This window comes from Geotrypetes seraphini, chromosome 4 (genome assembly GCF_902459505.1).
Source record: "Geotrypetes seraphini chromosome 4, aGeoSer1.1, whole genome shotgun sequence".
In the NCBI taxonomy this organism is placed as follows: Eukaryota; Metazoa; Chordata; class Amphibia; order Gymnophiona; family Dermophiidae; genus Geotrypetes; species Geotrypetes seraphini.
The window spans coordinates 224,937,109-224,955,177 of record NC_047087.1 but is presented as its reverse complement, the minus strand read 5'-3'; the positions used below and the strand labels follow the sequence as shown (position 1 = coordinate 224,955,177).

The 18,069-nt window shown below is 41.5% G+C and overlaps 1 protein-coding gene across 6 annotated transcripts in view; it reads right to left on the bottom strand.

Annotated features, from left to right (window-relative positions):
• Window positions 1–18,069, bottom strand: part of DLG5 (discs large MAGUK scaffold protein 5) — a 305,150-nt gene that overhangs the window by 30,382 nt on the left and 256,699 nt on the right. For all 6 annotated transcript variants that reach the window (XM_033940910.1, XM_033940911.1, XM_033940908.1 and 3 more), the window contains 2 exons: window positions 8,117–8,260; window positions 824–951 (listed from right to left, as the gene is read on the bottom strand). In XM_033940910.1, coding sequence (XP_033796801.1) covers window positions 824–951; window positions 8,117–8,260 — 272 coding nt within the window. The remainder of the gene's footprint in view (window positions 1–823; window positions 952–8,116; window positions 8,261–18,069) is intronic.

Genomic DNA, 18,069 nt, shown 5'->3' with positions numbered 1-18,069 from the left:
ATCTTAATTACTTATTGAATATTATTATTATTGCTCTTTCATGCTGAAACTAAGTACCTGTGCAGAAAAGAAACTTCTACTTTAATGCATTCTGAATTGTATTTTTCTGATAGTGTGAAAAATGTACACGGGTACGAAGACTTTTGCAAAGTAATATAGATGTCCACTGCAAACGTTTTGCCTGATAATATCTTCAACTTGAGGTAGTTTCTCCAATTGGGTACATGATCACTATGCTAATATGGTTATGGTGATATTGAAGAAATGTGTCCGTTTTGAGAAATTATATCTGTTGTCCATATTTTGCACTATGGCCCCCTTTAACTAAACCGCAATAGCGGTTTTTAGCGCAGGGAGCCTATGAGCGTCGGGAGCAGCGCGGGGAATTCAGCGCAGCTCCCTGTGCTAAAAACCGCTATGACAGTTTAATAAAAGGGGAGGGGGTATATTTGTCTATTTTTGTATATTGCATATTTTAAAGGTGATATTGCATATTTTAAAGTCCTCTGTCTTGACCTCTTTGAATAAAACCCCGAATATAAATTATAATTAACAATTTCTCTGGGTACAGTGTGCTTTGTATTTTTTTAAATTTTATTTTGGTAATTCATTTTGACTTGGTCATTTTAAAAGTAGCTCGCAAGTCAAAAAAGTGTGGGCACCCCTGATCTACACAATGCTGCTAGACGCTTCTTCTTCCCAGCCTGTAAGCACACAATGCCATTCAGATATAGGGTGCTCAATTTAGTTTTCTGTGGTGTTTCATGGTAACAGGCTAGAATTGCTTGAATACTTTAAAACAAACAACAAAATAGTAAGGTACCTTATCTGTTATTTCCTTTATTGAAGCCACTGTTGTCACATCAAAATGTCCACTCCTGCGTTTATAGTCTATAAACAGACAGTCTTTTACTCCTCGTTCTATGGCTTGTTGGGAAGCTTTCATCACTTCTGTATTATAGAATAAAAAGAAAAGTAATCTTTGTTTCACAAGTGCAAAATAAAACCTTAAGAGAATCTTAAATTTTTAATTTAGATTCAATTTAAACCATTTAGTCCAAACACCCCTCTGCTTTGACTATAACAAGGAATCAGGATTGCATATTTGTTTTACTTACATTTTCTGTTATCATTGCAATGAGTAGCCCAGATTCACTAAAAGCTAAGGGAAAATTATTTAAGACAGTACAAAACAACTGTTTGCACTGTATTTAAATAGCTTTCAGCTGTGATCTTTTCAAATAGTAAGGGAACTGAAACTGTCTAGTGACGCACAATTGGTCTTTATCTGTCCCTATCTATCACCTGTATTCTGGAGAGTACTAAGAAGCATGTTACTGGCCCTAAAATGTAGGTAATTATTTTCTCCAGCCAAACATTTTTTGTCACCCTGTCTCTCACAATTCTCCAAACCTCATAAGCACCAATATGCATATTTTCAGGATCAATTTCTTGTCTGTAGAACTCTCTGCCCTTTACAATCAGACTAACATTTTGCCTGAATGTTCACAGAAAACTTGTAAAAACATGGCTCTTTATGATGTGTTTTTGGATTAAAACCTGCAATATGGCCTACCTCAGAACTGTGCTCTCCTAGTCCCTGGTCCTATAATAGTATTAGAGAAGTATATGTGCTTTTCCCTAACTGAAGAATGCTTGCACCTTATAGCATTTTACTCTGATGAATTTTCATATATTTTTAATATCTGTTTTAGATTGAATTATAACAATTTTGAGCTCGCTGCACAGAAAAGTGTGAATAAATGACTCTCTGGACTGTTTCAATTCTACTTACCTACTTTATTCTCTCCCCTTATAATTCTGTTACTCTTCCTAGCTGATAAATTATTCATATCTACATTTGCAAAGTTTAAAAAAAATACAATTAGTGTTGCTATATTGTAGAGTAAGCTACCTTAGGCTTATGCCAGCTACCTTATGCCAGCTATCACCATTGCTCACCTTCAGGAGGTATTTGGTGATGATGATGGGGGTCAGTGATTTTCAAGGGGTGTTCTCGTCATTGTTGTGGTATCTAGGTTATTGGTTGGGTTTTATGTTGTTATGGTTAACTATTATGAGTATTGTGACTTGCCTTGGGATTTACATTAGGGTGTGAAATACCCAGGTATAGTAATAGCTTGCTCACGTATCGACACTAGAGGTGGCGGTGTAGCTGCCATCATTAAGTCCAGCTTCAACCCAAGACTGATTGACACTATCACACTAGATGCACTAGAGCAGTGTTCTTCAACCACCGGTCCATGGACCGGTGCCGATCCACAGAAATTTCCTGCTGGTCCACAGGGCCGGCATGTGCATCAGGCCCACAACAATGTTCTTCAACCACCGGTCCACGGTGCAATCGATGCGGTGTTATCCTCGAGCTGGCTCCCTCTTCCTCACTGACTCAGTGCACAAAGCCACAGGCAGCGGCTTCTATGCGTGTCCTGCACCTGAACCGGAAGCCTTCTCTCAGACATCGCAACGTCAGAGGGAAGGCTTCCAGATGAGGCGCGGGACATGCAAGGAGCCGCTGCCCGTGGCTTTGTGTACTGCGTCAGTGAGGAAGAGGGAGCCAGCCTGAAGATAACGCCGGGGGGCAGCATAAAATGGCCAGGCGGGAGTAGGCCAGAAGGTAAGGTATAGCATGGAGGAAGAAAGACAACAAAGGTAGGGGCGAATGATTTTATTTTTGAAATTAGTGATTGAATTATGTCAATTTTGAGAATTTACATCTGCTGTCAGTGTGCTTTGTGTAGTTTAATTTTGTTGTTAACCATTATGTGTTGTTAATAAGATTATATTGTGAGTATCTATGAAAAATGAATAGAAAAAATAGTGTTACAATTAGTACTATTATGGGGGCGGGGTCTGGGGTGGTCCACAAAATAATTTTTTTATTTTTCTGCTGGTCCATGGGTGTAAAAAGGTTGACGAACACTCCACTAGTGTGCCTAACCTTCTTGGTGGGTCATAACAGAGACCTAACCTTCACCTTAATATACAAAGCACCGCACTCTCCAATGGCCATCTTATATGACCTGCTATCTGTCCTCAGCAAACTGGTCATCACAACTGAATCATCATATTTGGAGATTTTAACTTTGCAAACTATCCAAATGAGATCAGATCCTCGGCAGACTAAATCATTTCACTATCGGACCGAGGCTTCCAGCAAATGGTCCCCTCACCAACTTATTCTGTGGGCCACATCCTAGATCTAACCTTTATTCAAAAAGATACTCTGCTCACCACAGGGACCCCTGGCTACACCAGCAAACCAGAACCCTGGTCCGATCACCATTTGATCACATCAACCACACCTACCACAATGAATCAACCGTCAATCAGGAAGCAAACCCAATATAAGAAGATATGCAATAATGACACTATCAACTTAGAAGATCTCTCCACAGGCCTTTCTAACCTAATGGGAACATTAAAACTCAATTCTGAATCTGTTGACAAGGCTGTTGTGGAGTGGCACACTGAGATAACAACCCTATAAGAAGAGCTAGCTCCAGTCAAAGAGATCAAATACTATTCCCGCAAATAGTCCTCCCCCTGGTTTATCGATGACTTAAGAACTAAAAAAAAAAGAGATCTAAGGAAAGCGGAAAGGAAATGGTACAAATCTAGGCTTAAATGGAAGGAAACGAATGAAGAATATAAAAGTAGCCACCCTGGAGGCTAAAACAGAGGCAGAAACTTGCAGTGGGCCAGAAATATGGGAATGTGTAAGTATGCCTCTATAAGATCCAGGGAGGCCAGAAATTTCCCCAGAGCCACTGCTGCAAGGCCTGACCGCATGGTCTCCATTTGGAAGTGGGGAATTCTGAGAGCCACATTCATGTGCTGAAGATCCAGAATAGGCCTCCAATCTTCTGAGCCTTTCTTTGGCATGATAAAGTATACAGAGTATCTGCCAAAACCTGAGAGGTTGTGTGACACCGGCTATCTAGCTTGAATATCCAGAAAGCGCTGAACAGTAGCCTGGACTCTGAGCGCCTTGTCCAGTCATTTGGATGGAAAATCCAAGAACCAATCTGACAGAGGCTGGGTAAATTCCAGCTTGTATCCTGATCGAATAATGTCCAAGACCCACTGGTCTGCTTTAATGCGCATCCAGGCAGGCCCCCTATCTACAGAGGGGCATTCAGCGTCCTAGCATCATTGTGTCTTTCTGGCAGGGTGTGCAGGATGGGTGACGGAAGGTTGGGAACACCTGTAGCCTGCATGCCGACTTTGGAAGCTATGGGAAAATCTCTGCAATGTGGAATGTGAATACTGTATGGAGCCCCAAAAACTAGAACACTCAGAAACCCCTGGAGTGTCTGGGTCTACTATCAGGCAGGGTCTGTGGGTGACAGTCCAATACCGGATCCATGAAGACATACAGGCCTTTGCCAAACAATAACTGCCCCTTAAAAGACAGCCTCGCTAAAGTCGCCTTGGAAGTTGAATCACCAGCCCACTGCCTGACCCAGAGCATTCAGCTGGCCGAAATGGAGTACGCTGACCCTCTTGCCTGCACTTTCAAAAGGCCATAAAAGGCATCCATTATATAATCTGTCCCAGCCATCAGCAGTTGAGGAGGCTCCACTGCATCAGTCTCTAGCATGTGCAGCCGAGACAGACACGTGCAACAAAATACACCACCACAGCAGCTTTGATGCATAAATTGGTTGTTTCAAAAGGTTTCCTGAGGACCGCATCCACACAGAGGTCCTGCATATCTTTTAACCCCACTCCCCCGTCACTGGGAAGAGAGGTGCACTTAGTCACTTGTGCCGCCGCAAAAGCTGCTGGCACTCCTGTGCCAGTGGATACAAGCGGGACATAGCTCTAGAACTCTTCAAAGTACCTTCCGGAGTCAACTGCTCAGAGACCATAAAGCACAATTACGTACCGTAACAGGTGTCATCCAGGGATAAGTGCAAAGATAAGGAGGATGCACCATGTAGAAAATCTAGTCCATTTTTGGTGGTAGCATTGTCTAGTGGTAGGCTTCCTAGAAGCCTCTAAAATGTCTCTTACAGGTTGAGAAAACAGAAGAGGAGTTATGTTGAGAGGTACCAAGCTGTCAGGTGTATAGACTGCAAGTTGGGATGAAGCAGAGATCCCTGACTCTGTGTAAGCAGAGACAGAAAAACTGGTAGAAGATATGGCTCCCTGCTGCCGAGTTGAAATAGAAGGGAGTACCAAGGTTGTCTCGGCCACCGAGGAGCAATCAGAATCATGGTGGCATGAGCATTCTTTAACTTGACAAGAGTCTTGAGAATAAGAGGGAATGGAGGGAATGCATACAGGAAGAGATTCGTCCATTCCAGTAGGAAAGCATTTGCCTCGAGGCGATGAGGAGAATATATCCTGGAGCAGAACTGAGGCAGTTTGTGGTTGTAGGGAACTGCAAAGAGATCTATCTGAGGCGTTCCCCACTGTGAAAAAATATGATGTAGGGGTGAGGAATGGAATGTCCATTTGTGAGGTTGCAGAAGACAACTCAAGTTGTCCACTAAGCAATTTTTCGCCCCTTGGATGTAGACAGCTTTTAGGAAGGTGTTGTGGATTGCCCAGTCCCAAACCTAGACAGCTTCTTTACAAAGGGAGGAAGATCCCGTCCCTCCCTGTTTGTTGACATAGTACTTATGAGGAATTTAGGAAACGTCTGAAAACACACCAGTTCCTAAAGTATCTAGACAACTGATCCTCTCTTCTCTCTCCCCTCTATAGCGATTAACTTGTTCTATTGATCACTCTCTCCTCAAAAATGGATTTCCTGTCCTAATAACCCTCTTTCTTCCTCCCCTCTTAAAGTCAATCAATTTGTACCTTTGCTTAATCTTTGTAAACCACATAGAACTTCACGGTATTGGGGTATATAAGCTGTTATTATTATTATTATTACATGGCAACTTGGTTGTCCGTCCGAACGAGGACTACCTGGTCGTGAAGATGTTGAAAAGCTTTGAGAGCGTTGAAGATCGTGCTGAGTTCCAACAGATTGATTTGACACTGATGATCCGCACTGGTCCAGTGTCCTTGAGTACGGAGACCATCGAGATGAGCGCCCCAAGCATAGGTCGAGAAATCTGTTATGAGGACCTTCTGATGGGGGAGGCATTTGAAACAGTAAGCCTCTGGAAAGATTGGAAGAGAGCATCCACCAGTGGAGAGACTGTCTCAAGGAAGGAGTGACTGCAATGTGTTGAGAAAGTGGTTCGCAAGCCTGCATCCACTGAGATGCCAGGGTCCACTGAGGAATTCCGAGGTGAAGTCTGGCAAAAGGAGTCACGTGTACTATGGAGGCCATGTGACCTAGTAGTACCATCATGTGTCTCGCTGAGATTGAAGAGCGGGAAGACACTGCATGACAGAGTTGAAGGAGAGCTTCCAGACGTTGTTGCGGAAGGAATGCTCTGAGTTGGATAGTATCCAGAACAGCTCCGATGAATTGTAGATTCTGAGAGGGCTGAAGTTGGGATTTGGGAAAGTTGGTTTCGAATCCCAAACTTTGTAGGAACCACGTAGTCCGTTGGGTCGCTACAATAACCCCCTGAGTTGTGGAATCCTTGATGAGCCAGTCGTCTAGGTAGGGGAACACCTGAAGACCATGGTTCCTTAGAGCTGCTGCTACCACTATCAAGCACTTGGTGAACACTCTGGGAGATGAAGCCAGGCCAAAGGGTAGCACTCTGTATTGATAATGCAGATTCCCCACCCGAAATCTGAGATATTGACGGGAGGCCGGATGAATGGGAATATGAGTATAAGCCTCCTTGAGATCTAGAGAGCATAACCAGTCGTTCTGATAAAGGGAAGCCAGGGACAACATGTGAAATTTATCTTTGACTAGAAATTTTTTGAGAGCCCTGAAATAAAGTATGGGTCGCAGATCACCCGTCTTCTTTGGAACAAGGAAGTAACGGGAGTAAAACCTCCTATTCTGCTGTTCCAAAGGAACTGGTTCGATGGCATGGAGACGAAGCAGAGCTTGTGCTTCCTGAAGAAGAAGGGCGGTCAGGGATGGGACTAGAAGGATACTCTCTTGGAGGAAACTCTGGTGGAACCTGAGTAAAATGAAGAGAGTATCCTTCCCTGATGAATGACAGCACCCAGAGGTCAGATGTAATTATCTCCCATCGGTGATAAAAATGATGGAGACGACCTCCAATGGGGGGAAGAGAGGACAGAGACAGAACGGTGGAGGTTATGCTCCGTTTTAAACAGTCAAAAAGGTTGCGTAGCCTTAGGTGCAGCAGAAGTTAAGATTTCTGTCAGCTACAGACCAAAGACTGTGAATTCTCAAGCAGGTAGAGCTTCAAAATTGCTTCAAACGTAAAATTACCTGAAAAGGGGACATTACATCGAATTTAAAACAATAAAATGGGGAGAGCAGAACACATATAGCTGCAGACATGCTTGCAGAAGGAGAGAAACTGTAGAGGGTGCTAAACCGATCAGTGAAGTACTACAGAGGCAGAGTGAAAAATCTGGAGTGGATTCCTTCTGCAGAGTATGCAAGTATGGGAAAATAACTCTATTGTCTAGAATGTCTCACCTATTGCACTGGAAATAGGGGTTAGGGAATTTCTTAGAGGGAATGACAAAACAGACATGGGTACTTTACAAGTGAGTGGGAGTTAGGAGTTAGAGAATGACACGGGGACAAATTTTCCCCTGTCCCCGCAGGAACTCAAATTCCCCGTCTCGTCTCTGTGAGTTTTGTCATTGTCTCTGTCCCTGCCCCATTCCTCTAAGCTCTGCCTTAACCACACAAGCCTCGAACACTTATGATTTTAAAGTGTTTGAGACTTGTGCAGATGAGGACAGAGCTTGCAGGTATGGGACAGGGGAAAGAAAAAGAACTCGCTGGGACAGGACGGGAAAATGAATTCCCGTGGGGACAGGTAAACATTTGTCTATTAGGAGTTAAAAGCAGCCTTGAAAAAGTGGGCTTTTAGTCTAGATTTGAATACTGCCAGAGATGGAGTTTGATGTACTGGTAAGCATTCTCCATCATACTGCTTGATGCAGATACCTTAAACAGCACAAAGTTTCTTAGCTACATTATTCAAACTGTAAGTGAAAAAATGGAAACAAGCACACATACCAAGAGGACATCTGCAAAACTTTCCTGAAGATTCCTTGATTAGCATATCCTTCACAGCATCAAGTAATGGTCCTAGAATAAGCACAGGTCTTGGGGAGGTACAGTTGACTTTCTGTACTCTCTGATAAACCAAACTCACAGAATCTAGTGATAAAGAAAAATACATTTAGGGATATATGAAAAATTGATTTGTGGAACTGGCTCAGTGGCAAAACTATATGCTGTCAAGCACAGGAATCTGGATTTGATTTCTGGCCACAGTTTCTGCTCCTCAGGCCAAATGAGGTTAGAGATGCTGTGAAAACTCAGGGGTCATGACTGCACATTTTGAAACAAATGTGTTTGTGTGACCCTTGGCCAAAGATCAGCCCCTGACCTGTAAATATAAAATAAGAGAAATTTCTGTGTAATTGATATAAGGAAATATTAGAGGATATATTGTCCAAATGCAGGGAAGTGCACATTGGGAAATATACAGTCAATTTCTATTCAGCTCAAAACTATTTTTTTTTCCCAAATTAAGCACCCACTGAATAACCTGAATTATTCTTAATCAAAAGCAACATATACTTTTCAGACTCATGGCTGGGCCATAGTGCTGGGGAATTTGGAACAGTTAAAGCAGACACAAACAAAAACAAATCTGAGGTTTAGAGATAAGGAAGTTATGACAAATAAATACCATACAAGATGGATTAAATAAGGGAAAAAGAATAAAGGCAGCAGCAGAACAAACTGGTGCTCAAGCTTTGAACCAGGGCTGAGCAAGCTATGTGCAGGTAGTGTGGCCTTACATGCCTCAAAAGAAACTGGTATTCCAAAATTGAGTCCTATTTATTGTCTTCCCTGCTTGGTTGCAACTCAGTGGGCGGGACAAGAGCTCCAGAGGGCATGTCACAACAGTGCATTTCTGGCTCAGGATGGTTCTTCCCTGCTTGGTTGCGACTCAGTGGGTGGAACAGGAGCTCCAGGGGGCATGTCACACTAGGTGCATTTCTGGCTCAGGATGGTCCTTCTTTGCCCCAGGTACATTAGATAGAGTGTAAGTCCACTAGGACAGATAGGGAAAGATGCTTGAGTACCTGAATGTAAACCACTTAGGTTATAAATGGTATATAAATACTAGAAAAAATATATATGAAGATTTAGTTGTGGCATCATCAAACAATTTAAAATGTTTAACTTAATTTAGGCAGCACTGCTGAATATCAACATACAACTGGAAATAAGATGTTTCAAGTTATACTTGCTATTTGCACGTGCTATCTTGACACATGGAGGTAATTTTATAACAGTGCCTAAGAAACCCGCAGATTTTGGGATGTGTGGGATATACTGTATGTACTCGAATATAAGATGAGATTTTTGGACCAAAAATAATAATAATAAATGTATTTATATACCACAACACCTCATGGTTCAGTGTGGTTTACAATAAGAGGTACAGTATATCCCTGCGAAGTTGCGGTTCAGAGTTTCAAGTTTATTAGCTTTTATTTTTTTTCATTTATAAATCTTTATTCATTTTCTTATGTCACAACAAGTGTTTCAATAAACTCATTAGAAACTTGAACATATACACTTGATCATCTCATATATTAACATCAAATTTAACATTTCATTAGAAAATTAATGTTATATAAAGTTATAATATTATGCAAGAAATTTAATTTTATATAATTCTTATTGGATATAACAATCCCCTTTCCCTCCCTCCCTCCCAATCAATAATACATAAATTCAACTTTACTGTAAATTCATTCAAATATTAAATTAGTAAGTAATAATCAGAATTAAAAGTCCACCCCCTTCCCTTCTATTCAAATATCTTATCTTGGGAAAAGTTAATCATTAGAGAAATCTGTTAACGGTCTTCAGATTTTTATTCATGGGGAAATTTATTATTCTTTACAAAAATCTTTTAATGGTCCCCATATTTTTTGAAATTTATTCATATATCCTTTATGTGTTGCAATAGCGAGTTCCATTTTGTATATATGGCATACAGAATTCCACCAAAACATATAATTCAATCTATCATGTTGTTTCCAATTGAATGTGATTTGTTGTATTGCTATTCCAGTTAGAATAAATAAAAGTTTGTTATTATTTGATGATATTTGACTTCTTTTTCTCATTGTTGTTCCAAATAATATAGTATCATATGTCAAGGCTACTGGATTTTCTAGCATCCTATTAATTTGGGGCCAAATTGATTTCCAGAATGTTAATATGAATGGACAAAATGTACGGTGTCAGCATCTATGAGACAAACTTGGTTTTTTCTTCTTCACAGAACATTTTGGACCCCTACACGTTTACATAGAATTGATAGCTCTAAATCTAATAGATGCTGGCACTGTCATGCTGAAATTGGGACATTAGACCATCTTATATTCTTTTGTCCATTCATATTAGCTTTTAATATACCGACCATCAACAAATATCTGGCCGGTTAACAATAAAATTTTAAAAAGGTAAGAAAGATAAAATAATAGGCATTTAAAAATAAATAGAGTGAACATTGATAATATTAACTAGACAAACTTGAAAGTGAGGGTAAAAGGGAAGGGAAAAGTTACATATTTGAGAAGAAAAGGAGAAAGTGGTAATGGGATAAAACGGATAGGGTAGGGTCGCTTTATTAAAGCGGTTGGTTGCTTAAAAGAGAAAAGGAAATAGTAAAAATTTTTTTTTTTAAGAAAAGGAAAACAGAGGGTAAGTCTAAACACAGCCGAATGCGTCACGAAATAAAAAAGTCTTTAGGCTTATCTTGAATTTGTCTAGATGTTGTTCATTGCGGAGTTGCTGTGGCAGAGAATTCCATAACGTTGGGGCAGCTACTGCGAAGTTTATTTTCCGGGTGTAATAAAAGTCTTTTATGGAGGGAATGAACAGAAGCTTTTGATCAGTTGACCTTAGAGTACGTGGAGAACATTGGGGAATGAGAAGCTTATCAAGAAATGAAGGCTGGTGAGAGAGTTTTATTTTGAAGGTGAGTAGGATGATTTTATAGGTGATACGGTAAGTGACAGGGCTCCATTCGTTCGCGGTTTTTCCCTCTACAATTACAATTTGAAAAATATCCTCCATCTGCCTCTTCCATGACCCTGCATCTTCTGGCCCTGTGACATCACTGATCCGCTCTGCCTGACCTGCGATCCAAGCAGCGATCCCGGCCCGGAGCCGCAAGCGCCACCGTCTGCATCGGTACTCGCAGTAGCCACCGCTTCCCCTGCAGCCTTCTCCCGCCTCTGATCCCTGCTCTTCTTCTGCATCCAATAATCATGGTTTTTTCACAATTTGTGGTCACTCCAAGAACTAAACTAAACTAAACTTTGGGTTTATATACCGCACCATCTCCACGAATGCGGAGCTCGGCACGGTTTACAGGAAGAAAGATGAGAGAGGAACTACAGTGGAGAGATTAAAGAGTTAGGTGTAAAGGGGGAAGGTGAGAGGCCTAAGAGGGGGGAAGTGTTACAGTTTTGAGAATAGCCAGGTTTTTAGGTGTTTGCGGAAGAGTTGGAGGGAGCTTGAGGTTCGGAGAGGGGAGGTGGGGTTATTCCAGATCTCAGTGATTTTGTGGGAGTACTGTACATTATATATAAAATATAACATTATGAAATTAACTTATCTATATTATACTTATTTATCAAACAGATAAGTTTTTAACGATCTTCAAAATGCCTGGTAAGAAGAAGAATTTAAGATCAAACTACTAAAACTTTTGCTCCAAAGTCCTGCCTGGAAGATAGGGTTCTATTAAGATATCTTTTGTATACATAACTTTTTATTGAGGGGGAAAAAAATAACGTTATGTTTTGTGAAGAATGTCTGTTTTCTACTAGTTCAAAATGATCTAAAAGGTAACTTGGTATAAGATCATATAATGTTTTATAACAAATACAGGCTAATTTAAAAATTATTCTTGCCTCTACCGGAAGCCAACACAACTTTTGATAGTATGGTGTTACATGTTATGATTTTTTTAGATTGAAAATTAGACACATAGCTGTATTTTGGATGATTCACATCCTCCTAATGGTTTTTTTGATAAGAACCTAGCTAAATGATGTTACAATTGTCTAAAGTACTTAGAACCAAGGACTGCACAATCAATCTAAAAACGAAAATTCAAAATAAGATTTAAATGTGCGAAGCTTCCATAGTGTGAAAAAAAAAATTTCTGCTTAACAGTGGAATATGCAATCTAATAACTATCTTAAGAGTGCTCTCTCTGTTACTGAGTTTGGATCAAAGACAAAGCACTCTCTCTCCTTTATGAGTATAGGGCCTGGCAAAAAAAGAAGTAAGAAGTTTGATTTGGTAAAAGGCCTAAAACCACAGTAACCGTATTTGCCGGCGTATAAGATGACTGGGCGTATAAGACGACCCCCCAACTTTTACAGTTAAAATATAGAGTTTGTTATATACTCGCCATATAAGACTACCCCTTCTTCCGCACACTTTCTGCACAACAAATAAAACTTAAAAGAACATCAGAATTTATTTCAACAATTTTAATTAATTCATTAAAGCTGAATAGAACAATAAACCCATGGGAGCTGCCATGCTATTTGTTTTCTAAACTGTTAACCAAACTGAAACTGTCAATGATAGAAGGAAGATAACACATAGAGGGAGAGAGCAAGTGCCGGGCAAGTCCCTAGCAAGTTTGCTGGCATGACAGTTTCCCTTTAAAAGCCTTCAAAAGCCTCCTGTTCGCCCCCGCAACTTCCTTAAGGGCTAGACTCCACACACGGCCGTATGTGCGAGAGACGTAGTAAAGAGAAAAGGGGTGGGGCCAGAGCGCCGCTGCTTCCCGCTGCGCAGGATGAAGGAGCTGGCACCCTTGTCACACTGATGTCCTGCCATGGCCCCGCTGATGTCCCGGCAGGTTTACTAGTACCGTAAGCACCGTAAGGAGGTAAGGAAGGAGATGTTAGGGCATGTAAAGTAAGGGCATGTAAACAGTACCCGGCGTATAAGACGACCCCCGACTTTGGGGAGGATTTTAAGGTACTGAAAAGTCGTCTTATACGCCGGCAAATACGGTAGTAGAAATATTCAAATAACCACCCTACTCTAAATAAATGGATATATGGAGGATCAGTAACTGTACTTGAAGTTCTCCTACTCTTTTGCTGAAGTTGAAGTTATTGTTATTAGGAAGACCTCGGCAAGTGAGAAATCTGAGATCTAAGGACTTCAAAAGCTCAAAAGGTAGGAAAAAGATTCTCAAGATGAGAAATAACAGTACTGAGATCCCATGAGACTGGAGGCTTAGATACTGGGCAGCTTTGTATATCATAACCCTTTTATTAATTATGATATTAGCTGATATATATATGGATACTGGAGCTCCTTGCATTGGTGAGTGGTAGGCTACTACAGTATTCAAGTGCACCTTCAATGAAGTCTGATAATGCAAGGTAAAACAAGTAATGCAAAAGTATGGGTTGCATTTATAAGTATCCAAGCCTGAGGATACACCAACTAGAAAATGTTTAGCATCAAAGGGCATTACTCCTCAGATTCCTTCCGTGCAACCACTAGAATGTCCTTTACTTCTCTAGGTAAATATTGAGTGCTCAATCTCCAAGTTTATTAAAATTTTGATAAAACACTAATCATAAATTCTAAGTTGCTTTTGTTTTTTTTTACAATAAAAAGGGGGAAACATTTATGAGACTAGTTAAAAAACAGGACAAACTTGACATACATAAAAATGAGAGGAAAGTGGGGAGAACTACAGTCTTAAAAGAAAAGCAGACATAGAAGGCCAAAACAGGAAGGAGTTACGGAGAGATCAGATTACTAATCGTCCAAAGCAATTACAGGGCTAGATCTGCTTTCGTAAGCAATTTAAACTTCCCTTAAATTTATCTAGGTTTTGTTCTGCCTTTATATGAGATGGTAAAGAATTCCAAATTGTGGGAGCAGTAATAGCAAATGAAGAGGCCCAACAAGTGCTCATGATTTTTAAAGAAGGTATGTTAAGATGCTGAGTAGTGGATCTTAGAGTTCTAGGGGATCATATGGAATGAGTAACTTATGCAAAATAGAATGTTCAATATTTCCTCTGTCTCCCAAGCAGATGGATGATGAAACTAATAAAAACTTTTTTTTCGTTGTTTATGCTGGTTTTTGTTATCTTTTGTGGAAGATTCCTGAAGCAGACTGTTTGGCGAAACGGGGATGACCCTGTTGGATCTTCACACCTGGCCTGAAGCCAGAGAACGCGGCTGAAAGGAATGCTGTGGGATTGAACCGCTGATTGAAGAACGGAGCACAGAGAATTGAGCGATGTCCTGGCGAAACCGTTGGCTGAGCTATTCAATCTCTCCCTAAGTAAGGGGAAAGTTCCCCTGGACTGGAAATTAGCTAATGTCGTTCCTCTGCATAAAAAGGGTTGCAGGGCAGAGGCTGAGAATTATAGACCGGTGAGTCTCACATCAATAGTGTGCAAACTCATGGAAACACTAATTAAAAGCACATTGGACACGATCTTGAATGAAGGGAATCTTCGGGATCCCAGTCAGCATGGATTCACCAAGGGTAGGTCCTGCCAATCCAATCTCATCAGCTTCTTTGACTGGGTAACAAGAAAGTTGGACTTGGGAGAGTCTTTGGACGTCGTGTACCTGGACTTCAGTAAAGCTTCTGACAGTGTTCCACACCGCAGGCTGCTAAACAAGATGGAATCGATGGGGTTAGGAGAGACACTAACTGCATGGGTCAATGATTGGCTGAGTGGCAGACTTCAGAGGGTGGTGGTTAATGGTACCCTCTCTAAAACATCGGAGGTGACCAGTGGAGTGCCGCAGGGCTCGGTCCTGGGTCCACTCCTTTTCAACATATTCATAGGGGATCTGACTCAAGGGCTTCAAGGTAAAATAAAACTATTCGCCGATGACGCCAAACTATGTAATATAGTAAGTGAATGCAGTTTACAGAATTATATGGCGCAGGACCTGCTTACATTGGAAAGTTGGTCCTCAACCTGGCAGCTAGGCTTCAATGCTAAGAAATGTAAGGTCATGCACCTCGGAAGCGGAAATCCATGCAGGACGTACTTCTTGAACGGAGAAACTTTAACTAGGACTTCAGCAGAACGAGATTTAGGAGTAATCATCAGTGCAGACATGAAAACTGCCAATCAAGTGGAGAAGGCTTCATCTAAGGCAAGGCAGATATTGGGTTGTATCAATAGAAGTTTCGTCAGCCAAAAGCCTGAAGTCATAATGCCGTTGTACAGGGCCATGGTGAGACCTCATCTGGAGTACTGTGTGCAATTCTGGAGGCCACATTACAGTAAAGATGTGCGCAGAATTGAATTGGTTCAGCGGACGGCCACTAGGATGATCTTGGGGCTCAAGGGTCTCTCGTACGAAGAGAGACTGAACAAATTGCAGCTCTACACTCTCGAGGAACGTAGGGAGAGGGTAGACATGATCGAAACATTTAAGTATCTCATGGGACGTGTTGAAGTGGAAGATGATATTTTCTTTCTCAAGGGACTCTCGGCCACAAGAGGGCACCCGCTCAAACTCAGGGGCGGAAAATTTCATGGCGACACCAGAAAGTATTTCTTCACAGAGAGAGTGGTTGATCATTGGAACAAGCTTCCAGTGCAGGTGATCGAGGCAAACAGCGTGCCAGACTTTAAGAATAAATGGGATACCCATGTGGGATTCCTAGGAGGGTCAAGATAAGGAAATTGTGTCATTAGGACATAGATAGGGGGTGGGTAAGCAAAGTGGGCAGACTTGATGGGCTGTAGCCCTTTTCTGCCATCATCTTCTATGTTTCTATGTTTAACATTATCAAGAGCTAAGTGACGTTTTGCATTTTTTGCTGCTGTGTTTCTTGAGAAGGACAATTTTGCTACTGAGAACTGTTTTTGCTACTTTTCAAGTTTTTTTGATGTGATTAGAACGTTTACTACAAGCCCTATAAGAAGAACTATTGGGAGTATTTTTGGCCCATGAAGCCTGAGGCCCTTTTCTCCCAATTTTATTTTTTATTGTGGGTTTGAATGTTGAACATATTCCTCTATAATATAAATGTTAGGCAAAGCTAAGTGGCTCAGTTGGTGAAAAGGTTACCGTTTTGATATAATAAGGGTTTTTTTTGAACTACTATCTCCCCATTCTTTGGCTTGTTCTTTTGTCTCTGGCTCATACTGTGTGTATGTATATATATATATATATATATTTTTTTTTTTTCATGTTTCATCCTTAGTTACCAGATGGTTCAAAAATACCACAGGATCCCACTGAAATTGGTCCAAAATGGATTGTGAGGCAATCAGTCAACCACACTTCTGACCAGCACTGAGACATTTGAAAACCCATTTGGCTAACAACTTTCTCAAGAATAATATAGCCTACTCATTCTTGGGCTGTCTCCAGGATCTCTGCTACCATCTTAGTGGATATTCTTTAATTGTCTAGGATCATGGAATGAATAGCATCTACTATTGTAGGAATTGTCCACTCGGTATCACAGAAAGTTCTTTGTCTTCCGTGCTCAAATGTCATGTTCTATATGCAGCAACCTAGTTCTTGACTGTGGAGTAGAGAGCTGTACGGGAACGACAGGAATCCTGCGGGACCTGCAGGTTCCTCATTTGGGTTGTGTGGATCCCGTAGGGACCTCCCTCATAGTCTCGGAGATCTCGCGGGGTTGGAGGCAGCTGGAGCCGAGAGGCTCGTCTTCTTTTCCTGCCTGCAGCATGCCACATGACCCGGAAGTCTTCCCCCGAGGGAAGGCTTCGCTTCAGTCACATGAACCATGCAGGGCCCAATCAGGGCTCAAGGAGTCCGGAAACCATGCCAATATCTGGATGGTGCGTGGATTGCAGCATGACGTGGTGATCAACACCGGGCTGGGGATGCGCAGCTTGCCCGAGTACCTTCAGGCAGCTGGTCTCTTGCCACCCATGAGAATTTCGACCACGTGGGCAGGCTACACTGGTTCGAGCAAGTGGCTGTGCACCAGAACGAAGCCGATACCCTGGCGATGGGCGACAGCTTCGAGACAGTGACTTGGTTGGTGGACAGCGAAGTAGTGCACGCACCAAGCACCGGCTGGACTGTGTGCCAGTTCCCCGTGCAACCCACTCACGTGCTGCAAGATGGTAATCGGAGTCCTTGTGTGTATGTATGTGTGGGCGAGAATGAAGGGAATGCATCTGGTCCTCACTAGCACAACTGCTTTGTTATTATTATCCTTTTTCTAATTATTATTTTTTATTGAACTTAGACAAGATGGAAGCTCTATTCCTTACCCCAGGTATCCCGTTTTGCTCTGCCCTTTCTCCGCAGCAGGCTATAATTCTTTGAACAGACAGGGTGTACTGTAACCAGGCACTTGGAAACAAATAGGGTTTTTTGGCATATTTCAAGATGCTAGGAATTGTCTTAAGGGGGCATATATTTTGATCCTTTAATGCAGGGGTCTCAAAGTCCCTCCTTGAGGGCTGCAATCCAGTTGGGTTTTCAGGATTTCCCCAATGAATATGCATGAGATCTATGTGCATGCACTGCTTTCAATACATATTCATTGGGGAAATCCTAAAAATCCGACTGGATTGTGGCCCTCAAGGAGGGACTTTGAGATCCCTGCTTTAATGTGTTTGTGGGAACTGTAATAATCTTTCTTTAAATTAAATTTGTAAATTTATTCTTGTAAAGAAAAACAGAGATAAAAAGGTAAATATACATTTGAAATTAAATCAATAGTATCACAAATGGAGAAATGTGGGATGAACTATGTAGATGGACTTTGAAATCTGGTAGGAGACACAGCTAATAATTCTCTTACCCACTGTACATGCATGTAACTCTCTTCATGGAGATTAGCTCAAATGATGTTTTCAAATAGATGGACAGTCGGATTGTTAACAGGGTCACCATGATTACTGTGGATGGGCAGACTAAATGGAC